A 14903-nucleotide genomic window follows, 5' to 3' on the forward strand; every position below is an offset into this window, starting at 1 on the left:
AAATAATATCTCATTAAAAATGTACCGAGAAGAAATTTCGGTGGGTATTTTAGTCTTTTCAGCAATCACATGATTAACCTTTGGCGGTCAGAAAAGTTTTGAACTGCTTAATTGTTTTTCACTTTTAACGTTAGTGGCTGCTTATATTTTATTAAAAATTAATGCTAACAAGAAAAAACTAGGTAATATTCCACAAAAGCAAAAGTGACAAAAGAACCAGCCGGATTCTTTTAGTAAACTACAAATTAAAATAGATTTTTTCGATAAACTATAAATTAAAAAGTTGGTTGTAATTACAATCGGGTCATTAATCATTATTCAGAGTTATTGTTATCTTCGGGGGCAGTGGGTAAAAGATAATTACTAACTGTTCTTCCTTCAAAAGTTGGTGGCTCGTGTTTGCAAGTGTGAATGTGCGATGCTCTTTTTCCAAAGGCAATTACAGTGGGTCCCGAATCGGACGTGCCTAATAAATCTTTTTAAAATTTTTGCCGTACAACGGACAGAGGTCATTACTAAAATTTCTCTTCCACAGCCCACATCAGCTTCAGGAATCAGTTTATCAAACTCAATCAATTTTCTTTCTTAACAAAATTCCAAAGATGTGTAGCATTTTTCAGATCACATGCGATGGTGCTTTTTTCAATCGTTGCTTGGATTGCTTTCTTGGAAAAGCAGCATACATACGTAACCTCCAAGATAATCTTGATGCCTTGGACACTGAATTGGAAAATCTAATCGCTAAAAAGAACGATGTGATGAGGAGGGTTGTCGATGCTGAACGGCAACAAATGAGAAGGCTGGACGGAGTGCAACGATGGGTTTCGAGGGTGGAAGTTGTTAAAACTGGAGCCGATGAATTGATGAGGCACAGCTCTCAAGAAATTGACAAATTATGTGTTGGAGGCTACTGTTCCAAGAACTGCAGGTCAATCTACAAGTTCGGAAAACAAGTGGCTAAAAAGCTACAAGATGTGAAGACTTTAATCGGCGAGGGAGTTTTTGAGGCGGTGGCTACTGAGGTGGTGGCTGAGAGAGCCCCAGAACCTGTAGCAGATAAAAGACCCACTGAGCCAACAATAGTAGGCTTGCAATCACAGCTTGAACAAGTTTGGAGATGTCTTGTAGAAGAATCAGTGGGAATCATTGGCCTATATGGTATGGGCGGTGTTGGTAAAACCACACTATTGACCCATATCAACAATAAATTTCTTGAGAGTCCCACAAACTTTGATTGTGTGATTTGGGTCGTAGTTTCAAAAGACCTGCGACTTGAAAAAATTCAAGAAGATATTGGGAAGAAGATAGGTCTATCTGATGATTCATGGAAGAATAAAAGTTTTGACGAGAAAGCTGTGGACATCCAGCGGAGATTAGGAGAGAAGAGATTTGTATTGTTGTTAGATGATTTATGGGAGCGGGTTGATTTAACAGAAGTGGGCGTTCCACTTCCCAGCGCACAAAATACTACCTCAAAAGTCGTATTCACAACCCGTTCCATTGGTGTTTGTGGTAGCATGAGAGCTAGGCCGGTTAAAGTGGCATGCCTATCAGAAAAGCAAGCTTGGGAACTGTTCCGCGAAAATGTTGGGGAAGAAACTCTTGAGAGTGATCATGAGATCGTTGAGCTAGCCCAAACTGTGGCCAAAGAGTGTGGTGGTTTGCCACTCGCACTTATTACTATTGGTCGAGCTATGGCCTACAGAAAGAAAGCGGAGCAGTGGAGACGTGCAATTGAAGAGTTAAGAAGATCAACTTCAGAGTTTGCAGGTTTGGGAAAAGAGGTGTATCCTCTTTTAAAGTTTAGCTATGATAGTTTGCAGAATGATACAATTAGATCTTGTTTCTTGTATTGTTGTTTATATTCTGAAGATTATGGCATTCTTAAATGGGACTTGATTGATTGTTGGATTGGTGAGGGATTTTTGGGGGAATCTGACAGGTTTGGTGCAGAAAACCAAGGATATGACATTTTGGACACTCTTGTTCGTGCATGTTTATTGGAAGAGGTGGAAGATGATAAAGTAAAAATGCATGACGTTATTCGTGATATGGCTCTATGGATAACTTGTGAAATTGAGAAGGAGAAGAGAAACTTTTTGGTTTGTGCAGGTGCGGGACTAAAGGAGGCACCGGATGTTAAAAGATGGGAAAATGTGAGAAGATTGTCATTGATGCAAAACCAAATTGAAACTCTGTCAGAGGTTCCTAAATGCCCTCATCTCCTCACTTTATTTCTTGACTTTAATCAGGAGTTGAAGATCGCGGATGGCTTCTTCCAATTTATGCCTTCTCTCAAAGTTTTGAAGATGTCATACTGTGGACAGAGTTGGAGCAGTTTTCAATTACCTGTTGGGATGTCAGAGTTGGGTTCATCACTACAACTTTTTGATATTTCGCTTACCTTAATAAAAGAGTTACCAGAAGAGTTAAAGAAGTTGGTAAATCTGAAATGTTTGAATTTGAGGTGGGCATATAGGTTAAATAAAATTCCACGGCAACTAATATCAAATTATTCAAGGTTATGTGTGTTGAGAATGTTCGGTACTGGCTGGTTCAATTTTCATGAAGCACCAGAAGACAGCGTTTTATTTGGTGGGGGTGAAGTTTTAGTACAGGAATTGCTCGGTTTGAAATATTTAGAGGTATTGGAGTTGACCTTGGGAAGTTATCATGCTCTCCAAATTCTTTTGAGCTCAAATAGGTTAAAAAGTTGTATTCGATCTCTTTTCCTCCCGTTGGCCGGAGATGCAACGTCGATTATTGATGCTACGGCTTTCGCAGATCTAAACCACCTCAATGAATTAGGGATTGATAGGGCTGAGGAGTTGGAAGAATTGAAGATTGATTATGCGGAGATAGTACGAAAAAGGCGGGAACCTTTTGTTTTCCGCAGCCTTCACCTTGTTGCTATATATGAATGCCACAAATTGAAAGATTTGACATTCCTCGTTTTTGCTCCAAGCCTTAAGTCTCTTTCGCTATACGGTTGCAATGCTATGGAAGAAATAATCAGCGTTGGAAAATTTGATGAGACTCCTGAGGTGATGGGACATATAAGCCCTTTTGGAAATCTCCAAACGCTTGATCTATCAAGATTGCCAATTTTGAAGAGCATCTACTGGAAGCCATTGCCTTTCACTCATCTCAAAGAAATGGCGGTGACACATGGGTGTAATCAGCTTAGAAAGCTTCCACTCGATTCCAACAGTGCAAAAGAGCGTAAATTTGTTATTCGTGGAAGAGAAGACTGGTGGAACCGACTTCAATGGGAGGATGAAGCCACTCAAATTGCTTTTCGTTCCTGTTTCCAACCTCATTCCTGGTGAGTGCGTTTGTCTTTTAAAAGAAGAATTTAAAAGAAATTTATTCTTGTCATTTTCTTCTCTGTATTTATTTCAGTTTCTTTCTCTCTCTCTCTCTCTCTCTCTGTCTTCTGCAAATCACAGTTAAATGTTGAATTAATCGAATTAATGCTTCATAAAATTTGCCGGCACTGCCATTACTTTTTTAATTTCCTGTCAAAAGACGAGCGAGAAGAACATATATATGACTTAAACCAATTGATACTTTATTTATGTGCATCGTATGTAATAAATATTAAGTATACTTTATTTTGCCCTGTTCTCTGTTTTTATTTCAGTCTCTCTCTCTCTCTCTCTAAAACATTAGAGTCAAACTAATGCTCACATAAATTTCCCGTAAGAATATATATATTATTAGACTGGAATGCACACCTCTAGATTGAACAGAATTAAAGCTGAGGAATAAATGACGCGAAAAAATATAAACATATATACAAAATCATAGATTATAAATCTTTTTTTTTTTGGTTTTAAGATCAACAATACTACATATCATAAATGGTATCTTTAAATACTCTTCCCTCATGAAGAGATTAATTGAAATACAACATTGATTTTATGATAAAAAAAAATTTCTTATATTTTTTAGACAAGTTTGAGAAGTACATTTAAAACTTTATTGCAATGCACACCTCTATATTTTTCTGTATAGTAGCCCTCTTTACAGAAAAAGACGCGAAAGTTAATTTAGAAAGATATATTCTTGATTAATCCATTTTCTGAAGTTTTTTTATTTTGTATGGTCAATTATACCTTCATACTAGAAATTTCTGAAGTTATAAATTAGTGCAACTTGACAATTTTTACTGATGATATCTTCTATTTTTCCTTTTTTTTTTTTAACTCTCATAGAATGTTACTGTCATTTTACTTACAAATAGGTTTGAATTTGAGCCCATGAAACGATAATGAGGAATAAATGAGACTGAGGATCTGCAATATGATCTGCAATAGTAGTTAAAATATCATTGATGACTTTTCTGGTCTAATGCTATGTAAATAGTATGTTAAGTAAAACATAATCAATTATTTGTGTTTTATCTCTAATTAGAACATCAATCAGTTCAGTACCTCACAAATAATTCGTAATATCTACAAAATACTATAATGGCTACAAAATAAATCCTGCTTGCAAATTGTCAAGGATACCTATCCGTTCGCTTCACAAGTCATTTGAATAAATATTGTTCACATTCCTTACTAAAACAATAAAACTCTGGAGGACGATTTGTTAGCCTCAGTTTTCTGTCAGGTTCATATCACATATATTTCACTTATATACAAGCTAAGAATACATATGATAAACATTAGCTTACAAGATAACTACAAGGATAATTACAAGACTAACGATAACTACAAGGATAATTACAAGACTAACGATAAGAATATTTTAAGTTTTATCTTTATCGTTATCACTTACTCTGTCAATTATCCAATGGTCCTCAACTTTAGTTTGAACAGTATACATGCCATCACCATTACCAAGAATCAAGCATGGAAGAGTCATTCTATAGAGTTAATCGAAGCAAGGAATGATGTATCAGAAAATATTTGGTGGAGAATTCAGCACAAACATATTTCGGATGATCAGAATCAATAAAACCTGGTGGTTGCGCCATATAAACATCTTCGGAAAGCTGGCCTTGAAGAAAGGCGTTATTGATATCCAATTGATGAAGAGGCCAGCCATGACTAACATCAATACTTAGAACAAGCCGTACTGTGGTGGGCTTAACAACTGGACTGAAAGTGTCATAATAGTCCACACCACGCCGTTGATTGAACCCTTTGACAACAAGACGAGCTTTAAACCTGTCAACAGAACAGTTAGAATGTCTTTTAATACAAAAATCCATTTGCAGCCAACAATATTGGAAGGGATGGGAGGTGGAACAAGCTTCCATGTCCCGTTACGAACAAGAGCATCATACTCTTCTAACATAGCTTGACGGTAGTGAGGATTTTTGATAACTTGCGTCACAATTGTAGGTTCACAATCAGAAGAAAGGCTGAAATGAGCACGGAGGTTAAGTTTTTGTAACGGCTTGTGAATCTTATATTTAGCTCCGGTAGTCATATCATGATGATTTGTGTGGAGGTAGAAGTAGGTTGGGAGGATTGCTGCGGAGATGTTACCGGTAGAGAAGAAGGAGCAGTACACGGTGGCAACTCCAGAGGGCCCACAATAGATGGAGTAGGTGCCGACGATGGAGTACTAGGAAATGAAACAGAAGAATTGGTGGAACACTTGCGTAATTAGGAGTGGTAGATGAGCTTGTAATGATTTGTATGGAAAAACAAACTCTACAAATTTAACGTGACGTGAAATAAAAATTTGAAAGGTGGATGGGTCAAAACATAAATAAGCACTTTGAGATAAAGGAATATCCTAGAAAAACACAAGGCTTAGAGGGTGGTTCGAGTTTATGTGATGAAACACAAACATTCAAAAATTTTAAGTTTATATTAAGAGTAATGATACAGCCACAAACTCTTGTACAAACTTATTTTGTACAAACTGATGTGGCATGATAAGATTAGTTGAATTGAATATCACTTGGCCCACATGATTTGTTTTTATTAATTTATATTTTCATTCAACCAATGAAATCATGCCACGTCAGTTTGTACAAAATAAGTTTGTACAAGAGTTTGTGGCTGTATCATTACTCTTATTAATTAGGAGTGGTCCGCGGGACATGTAGCTATGGGGTTGTTGGATGTGTTTTGGATATTTACAGTTAAGTTTGAGTTTATATCTCAACTTAAAATTTGTAGTTTTCACTTGAAAAAATTCAGTTAAAAATTGATTGGTAGAGTTGTGAAAAAGTTTAAATTTTTAGTTCAACCCGATTGCATATTTAAGAACATCTCAAATGAATTGCTTACTGCTATCATCATCGTTATTGTAAGAGATGGTTAATTGATAGACTATGTGCCTGGGTCGAGCACTGGAAGCCTGCAATGCAGACTGATTGATTTATCAGTTTAACGTGTGCCAGGAATGAAGAACTGGAATATCACCGTCAAGCAAGCACCCTGTGGAGCAATACCAAAGAATGCACAATCCGGCTTTGCAAGGTGACACTGGAGGCTTTTTGAAAAGTGCTTCACGCTCACTTGCACAGATTGAGCATCCCCTCTGGATATTGCCCTCTCTGATCGAGTCTGAGCACTCAATTAGTATTACTACGGGAATAATGATTTTATTAATGATTTTACTACGGGAATTGAATTCCACCCTCTAGTTTTTCCATTAGTATTACTTATCTTGATACCCATCTAAACTAAATGCTATATTTTTTTTCAAGAGTGCTATACATTCACTAACAGACAAAAGGCTTTTCCGCAGCAATATTATTGTTTAAATTATAACAAAGGGGAAATCAAAAACATAATACGGAAACTTAAAGCTCAATCTACAAAATCTAGAGCTCAGAACTACATAAATTACACTTGATGATCCTCTACAAGATGAAGCTTGTTCAATATCTTATCCAAAGCTTGTAAAGTAACCTTGTAACGATCTTGAGAATGCCTGCCTTCCTCGACGACCTGCACGATGCGTTTGTACAAATCATCATACCTGTGCACTGGATTTTTAATATCAATGCCACTGCAGCTGTGATCAAGAATATAAGAGCGTTTAACATCTTTTCTCCATCGAGAAAGAATGTACTGAGATGGGATCTCCTGCATGCCACTCTGGCTTAGAACACAAAGAATGTGTCTGCATAAATATCCTCTGAAATTGAACAACCCACAAACACAAAGCACCTCTAAGTCGGAGGCATTGTACAAAACAATGAAAGCCCTTGAATCTTTCTCATTGCTACCAACCTCGAATTCTTCCTTCACTATGTATGTTATAGGTCCATCAGCACTAACATGTTTTGTGCTATAGCAAGAGTACATAGCCTCCACCTCCGTCTGAAACTTCCTTAACATTTCATTTGTGTACAGTTTTGAGAGTTGAAATTCATAGTAGCATCTTGGTTTCTGGATACAACTTGAATTTCTTGAATCCATATCTGCCAAGGCTTCCAGTTGATAATTCGCCCGCAGTGCTTGATCATACTTGTCTAAGAATTCTTTCAAAGGAGTATTCGTATCAAGATATCCTTCAAAGTATAAAGTAGAAACCTCATTCTGCAGGAACGAAAACACTCCTGATAAATAAGCTTCCTTCAAATAAACAGGAGCCCACCCTTTACGATCTTCATATAACGTTTGAATCCATCCGTGATCCTTTATTCCATGACGTTGAATCATGTCTTCCCAAGCTGCTTCAAATTCCTCAGGCCTGAGACAGTGATAAATTGCTCTATGTAATGCAGCTCTAATAGCTTCTTATTCAAACAATCCTTCGAGTTTCTCTGGAATTTTTTGCATGATGCATGACAATGAAAAGCAATGATAAGCTCTTGGGAAAACATTGCCAACAGCAATTTGCAAGATTCTACATTGGTCAGTGATGATTGTTTGTAGAGAGCGTCCTAACATACATGTAAGCCACGCCCTAAACAGCCATGTATATGATTCTATAGTCTCACTGGCAAGTAAACCACAACCCAACAACACTGATTGTCCATGATGATTCACCCCAATGAACGAAACCAGTGGCACATTATATCTTTCTGTCAAGCACGTAGTATCAATTAAGACTACATCACCAAAGTACCTATACGCAACTCTTGACCTGGTATCAGTCCAGAGCAGGTTTCTCAGGCATCCCTTTTCATTTAGATCCACCACATTAAAAAAGTTTGGATCTGTCAACTGCCAACGACAAAAGAAACTCTGGATAGCTTGTGCATCTCCTGGTTTAAGCTTCAATTGATTTGAGCTATTAACATTATTTTCAAATACTCCACTAACATCTACATTACCATTTCCCTTGGTATCAATGATAAGAGTTCGAAACAGTCTAACTTTTTGAACTTCTTCAGCACCATCTAAGTGCAACATTCTTTTGGTTCCAATACCTATGTGCTTATGTGACTTGTAAAACTTTCCGCTTCTTGGGCTTAACAAGTGGTTATGGTCAAGCTCAACTTCAATGATTCTCCACCTTTTGGTTTCCATCAACCTAAACTTTATCATTGCTGGACAGCCAGTTCTTGTTTCTGGTCTTGGGCGGTTTGCCTCGCTTTTCTTCTTGAAGCCTGCACTACTACAGCTCAGCTTTCCTCTATACTTTTCTCTACTCTTTCGGTACCATGTATTGCTAACTCTAACACCAAAACCCTGTTCCTTGGCATAGCAATTGTAAAAGTAATAAACGTCATCATATGTCTCAAACTCCATTCCAACAGCAGGAGGCAATGGATTTTGGATTATCCCAGTTTGTCCAACATATTCAGTAATTGCACAATCTCCTACGACCTCAAAATCATCAGCATCATCATCACCTACTGGTTCAGTATTCAGAGAAACTTCATCCATCTACAATAGATGTTTAATGAAGTGAGCTTTAAGGAGAAAAAGCAAAATCAGTAAGGAACGATAATATAACCATACAGTTACTTTCACAAAGCGTCGTATTTCATCACTGCTTTACCAACATGCAACTGCCAGAGAACAAACAGACATGTCATAGACGCTTGAATTAAGTATTGGTACAAATGAGCACACATCATGTGGGACAAAATTTCAGTCACCAAACCCAATACGACTTTTTACATCATACCAAGGAACAGATTAAACCCGACACCTTCTTTTAAACCATACCAAGGAACAGATTAAATCATCAATGAAAACTTAATCACATAATAACTTAACCAGACAAATGAAGGGCCTGAAACAGCATAAAACTTGAATCTGATTATGATAATTGTTGAGTCCTTGTATCTACAGCTTTCCTTCAATGATAAGACAATGAACATAAACGAGACACAAAAAATTTATTTTAAACTGACAGCCCATGATATAAATCAAACAAAATCAACTCCTTTTTTTACACATCACATCTCATATTCATTTACATTGAAACAAAAAAAGGAAGCGGGAGTGGGAAAAAAACAACAGCAGAGGAACTTATTTCTATAAGGTTTACGAAATAAGGAATCTATTAAAACCCAAAACTTGAGGTCACCCCAAAGAATTTGGTTCTCATTATTTTTTTCTTCATTTTTCACCAATTGATGAACTTAAAATACAATCATAAATGATAAAACCCCATCTCAATCTTTTTGAACTAGAGCTAAAGCAAAGCATTTTAAGATGTTTCATCATTTTTTTTTAAAAAAAAACCTCAATAGTACAATGTTTTTCAATGTTAAATGCACAATTCAATCTTCTCCTAATTTACTCTAATAATCTCTTAATTAAGGAAGATTAAGCTTTAGTTGTAAGCTAAAACAAATTTCTTAAATCAAGCCCCAATGCTTTATGCTCTTCAACAAGGGCTCATAAATGATAAAACTACTTCTACAAAGATACCCATTTTCTAAATTAATTTCAAAAACTGAAATCAAACTCCTGAAACGTAACGAGCATTAATATAATCAAACCCGAACAAGAATTGAAAAATGACACATAAACTCGTTTACACATTTCGACAGACACTTTGCAATCAATGGGCAAAAAATTAATGGAGAAGATAAAATTCAAACGAAACATGCCTTACATTGATAAATTAGAAGGGCCAAAGAAATTTTAGTACGATATGGGATCAGGGTCTTGCCACGGTGATGTTATTTGTGATGTTCGAGCGACTCAGCAACCTTCGAGGTTGAAAATTTGATTGACCAAAAGCTTCCCGTTCGTTGATTCTCTAATAGCAGAAACAAGACTGGCAGTATACACAAGAATGTGTTCGATGAATATCAAAATCTCAAAAACCTTTTGTTTTTCATTTTTTTGGAAAAAACCATTGAGATCCTTACTATTCTTTCTTATATATTAAACATGCAAATATACACACTAATTTAGATGTGTGAATAACAAATATGGAACAACACATGCAAAGTCATCTGTATAATTGAAGTTGCTCCAATGGTTACTGTTCATTTATTTTTATTTATGAATTTTTTTGTAAAATTTAAGAAATATGTAGAAATGTTGCCAGCAATGATTTTGGAACTTTGCATAATATTTTTATCATTATTGTTTTTTGTATTAAGAAATCCGAGGCGGTGATTAGACGTATGTTGCAACAATTAAGAAATTTCTTATTGGAAATAATTTGGTAGGTTGCAACAATCAGAGAATCATTTTCCTGTCAGTTAATCAATCAATAATAAATTTCAAATTGCAGAAAATAAAATAATACTGTAGCACTTAGAATCATCTTTTCTATCTCTTTCAATTGTGGCAATCATTTGTAACAAATAAATCAATTTGATGCACATCATTTCCCCAATTCAAAGTTCAAGTCACTGCCCAATTCAAAGTTCAAGAACTGCAAATGAAGCCACAGCCGTGGGATAGAAGCTGCTACAATGCTGCGAGTTGTGGAGACTTTAATGGGTGAAGGATCATTTGAATTGGTGGGTGAGAGGGTGCCAGAAGATGCAGCAGAGGAGATAAATTGTGAGCCAACAATAATGGGCATGTTGTCGACTTTTGAGAAAGCCTGGAGATGCCTTGAAGAAGAATCGGTTGGAATTATTGGCCTATATGTCAATGGGGGAGTTGGAAAATATTTACTCAAATCAACAAGTTCCTTGATAGTCCAAATAATTTTGATGTTGCGATCTGGGTGGTTGTCTGCCAAGATTTGCAACCCCAGAAGTTTCGGGGAAAAGTTTGGGAAAAAAAAAGGCTTGTTCGATGAGTCATGGAAGAACTGAAGTTTTCAAGAGAGAGCACACGAAGTTTGTATTACTGATGGATGATATATGGGAGCAGGTTGATTTAATTAAAATTGGTGTCCCTCTTCCAAGCACAAAAATTACTTTCAAGATAATCTTCACAACTCCTTCTATTGACATTTGTGGCCTCATGGAAGCTCACAACAAGATTAAAGTGGAGTGTTTAAATGACGAAGAAGCATGGGAATTATTCTGCAAGAAGGTTAGAGAAGATGTGGCGACTCTGTCCAAGTGCTAAGGAGCTCAACCTCAGAATTTCTAGGTACGGAAAAATAAGTATATCCTCTTTTGAAATTCAGTTATGATAATTTACGTAGCGATAAAATTAGATCGAGTCTGTTATACTGTAGTTTGTTTCCGGAAGACTTTCCAATTAGCAAAATGGAATTGATACATTGTTGGATAAGCGAGGGCCTTTTGGATGAAACTAATAGTTCTGAGATATGAAATCAAGGATACTACATTATTGGTGTTCTTGTTCCTTTATGTTTATTGGAAGAAGAGGCTCCACTTTATGTAAAAGTGCATGATGTGATACGCGATATGCTTCTGTGGATAGCATGTGAAGTTTTTTTTTGATAGGGATAGCATGTGAAGTTGAGAAGGAGAAAGAGAATTTTTTGGTTCGTGCAGGTGCAAGGATTAACTGAAGTACCAGACATTTGGAAATGGGAAGGGTTGAGAAGGGTGTCTTTGATGAGCAACAAAACTGAGAAGGTATCAGAAATTCCTTCATCTCACGATCCACTAACTTTGTTGCTTCAACATAATTATTTAGAGATGATCAATAATGACTTCTTTCAATCTATGCATTCCCTAAGAGTTTTGAACTTGTCATGTAATCATTCTCTAACTGATAATTTCAAAGTTAGTTTCCCTACAACATCTTAATTTATCAATGACTAACATACGAGAGTTGCCGAATGAGTTAAAGTTTGTAGTGAATCTAAAGTTTTTGAAATTGGAGTATGCACGGTTTCTTCATTCAATTCCAGGGCAAGTGATATCCAGTTTTACGATGTTACAAGTTTTGAAGATGTTTGGTTGTGGGAGGTCATCTTCTGATCATGAGCCACACCAGAAGATAGAGTTTTATTTGAAGGCTGTAAACTTTTGATTGTGGAGTTGTTTGGTTTGAGAGACATTTAGATGTGTCGACCATCATCCTAACAAGTTCCCATGCTCTGAAAAGATTTTTGAGCTCCAACAAACTTCAAAGTCGTACTCAATCTCTCTATCCTAAATGCTTTGATAAAAATTTAATTTAATTCAATCCAACTAAACTTATCAAACATGAGAAAAAAATTTAATTCTAAAATTAGTCCAATTCCATATTTAATCCTAGCATTCAAATATAGCCCAAGTTGTTTGCTTAAAGAAGCTACCAAATTTGAAGAGCGTTTACGGGAAGGCCTTGCGTTTCCCAGATGTATGTAGATTTTTTGTATCTAAATGCCCAGAACTTAAGAAGCTGACGCTGGATTTTGAAAGGGCGGGCCAAGGTAAAATTCTTATCAAGGGAAAGGAAAATCGGTGGGAACAACTTCAATGGGAGGATCAAGCAACTCAGGATGCATTGCTTCTGTTTTTCAAATCAACTGACAAGTGATTGAAGGGGGCATCATCAACATCATCAGCCTGGATGGGGAGATTCTGGAGCAGATCTGTAGGGTTTGAATCTGCATCATCAACATCATCAGGGTCTGTATTTCTATTGCTGGTCTTAATGCTTGCTTACTGTTGCTTGACAAAGTGAGCCAGTTTTTTGTTTATTAAATTTTGTCTTGAAGAGACAGTCACAAAGTATTTTTCTTAGTTGTTCTATATGAGAGTGATGTGAATCAATGTTTCAATTATATATTCTGTGGTCATTTTGAATTTTGTTTAGAGATGCAAACTTAGAATATGGAAAAGTTCACCGGCAAACATTTTGTAAAAGGTTCCAACTGAAATAGGGAATGCACTTACTGCTAAGGACATTTGGTGGCCAGCTAATGCATTCATTTTATATCCATTCATCATTTTAATTATTGAAAACAAGTGGCTCATCGCTTTTACTTTAGGTAAAATTCAGATAATCTCTATTATGAAATGATAATATTCTATTAAATTATTATAAACCTCAGCCAATCTTAATTTTATTTAAAAGATAAAAGAAATATAGGTTATGTTGGTGACTTTTTTCTTATCTTTTTAATAAAAATAAAATAAAATGATGTTTATAATTGTTTAAAATACTTTAAAGATTGTTATTTTATGAGAGAGTAATATTTTACTTTTTTATTGTGAAAGGCTAAAAAGGACAAAGCAAGTGTCCCTGGTTTTTATTTTATTTGAAATTGGTCATCTCGTATACTTTACATTTCAACACTACAATTTTTTTTGTTATATTTTTATTATTTTTTTCTTTTTTACACATGCACGTGAATTTCTTTTCTTTAAGCTCCTGAATATTTAAGACAAATCATGGAAGAGATGAAAATATAACAAGATGATCAAAATACGTAACAAAAAATTTACAAGTGAAACATACGTTAGAGTCGAAGTAAAACTCTGAAAATAGAGATATTGATTAATTTAGAAGAGATGCAAGCAAAAGATATTCTAAAAAAGAAGAAAAGCAATCTGTCACTTTCGAGGGCAAACTTGTTAGTCTCAAAAAGGTACATTTTGTTGTTGTGCATTAGTTGGAGAAGTCAAGCCTAGTGAAAAATGTTATGAAAGAGCAAATGATATTTCTGACAGCTTTATTTGATTATGTATTCATTTAATGGATGTATTGTTAGAAGATATCTAAGTGCATTAGTTTATCGGTGTCTGTCGATGTGCTTTTAGTGATTTTTCCAGCTGTTTGCTGTAAAAGATGATTGTAAATTGAAATGAACTTGATGTTGTAATATTTTCTCTTTAGTGGAATCTCCATTGTGTTGTCAATAATTTTGGTCAAAATTATTGTTATTATTTCTTACTAGAGGTAAATTTTTTTGTTAAACCTCATTAACACAATTCTTAATTAGAAGTATAGGTTAGTGTCGGTGCAGGATTTGCAGCACCAAATCCTGCCTAGCTACGTGTCAAAAGTGCAAAATAAATGAAGAGAAAGCACAAATACATGACTTGGATTAGGATAGAAGGAAATTTAAATCTTAGAGAAAAGGACAGCTATATCCCAATATTTGAAAAAATTGTCATATAGATTTTTAAGATTTCAATAAGGGACGGAGATCTTCTTTTGATAAATAATATCTTTTAGCTCTCTCAAGTAAAAAAAAATTAAATTAAATATTTTATAATAAATAAAAATATAATATTAAAATATACGTGATAATATATACATTTTAAATAATTTCAATCTAAAAAAATAGTTATGTTTTACAGGATCCACCTATGTTACAATAGTGGTATAGTACCACAGTTTTTGTTCTTATCCAATGTAATAATTGGATGATTTAGAGCTTAATCTATCGGCTTAAATTATTTTTCTGAATATTTGAAGCAACAACTTGCAACCGTTGGAGCCGGTTGCATATTAATTTAATATCATTTGGGGAAGCGTACGGTCAGGAAGTTTCTTAGTATGCCAACAATGGAATTTGATTTCATCTCAAATCGATCTGCAGGCAGCAATTGGGAAATTACACTCACGATCTTCCTCTTCTTCACTTCCTCTCTACTCTTCACTTTTCTCACTCTCGCGATGTTTACAGCATGACAAATACAATTA

At 35.4% G+C, this 14903-nt stretch overlaps 3 protein-coding genes across 4 annotated transcripts in view; 1 reads left to right on the forward strand and 2 right to left on the reverse strand.

Moving 5' to 3' along the window:
- The window catches only part of LOC102612592 (protein FAR1-RELATED SEQUENCE 6-like), a 58621-nt gene that overhangs the window by 13173 nt on the left and 30545 nt on the right, over nucleotides 1–14903 (reverse strand). The gene's annotated exons all lie outside the window — the stretch shown is intronic.
- LOC127903796 (probable disease resistance protein At5g63020) lies at nucleotides 491–3618 on the forward strand. Its single transcript, XM_052444843.1, has one exon. The coding sequence runs from the start codon at nucleotides 603–605 to the stop codon at nucleotides 3327–3329; it is 2727 nt and encodes a 908-aa protein (XP_052300803.1). The 5' UTR covers nucleotides 491–602; the 3' UTR covers nucleotides 3330–3618.
- LOC102613040 (protein FAR1-RELATED SEQUENCE 6-like) lies at nucleotides 6666–10365 on the reverse strand. Its single transcript, XM_052444853.1, has 2 exons — nucleotides 9994–10365; nucleotides 6666–8810 (listed from the first exon to the last, which is right to left on the reverse strand). The coding sequence occupies exon 2, from the start codon at nucleotides 8808–8810 to the stop codon at nucleotides 7716–7718; it is 1095 nt and encodes a 364-aa protein (XP_052300813.1). The 5' UTR covers nucleotides 9994–10365; the 3' UTR covers nucleotides 6666–7715.

This window comes from Citrus sinensis, chromosome 7 (genome assembly GCF_022201045.2).
Source record: "Citrus sinensis cultivar Valencia sweet orange chromosome 7, DVS_A1.0, whole genome shotgun sequence".
Taxonomy (NCBI): Eukaryota; Viridiplantae; Streptophyta; class Magnoliopsida; order Sapindales; family Rutaceae; genus Citrus; species Citrus sinensis.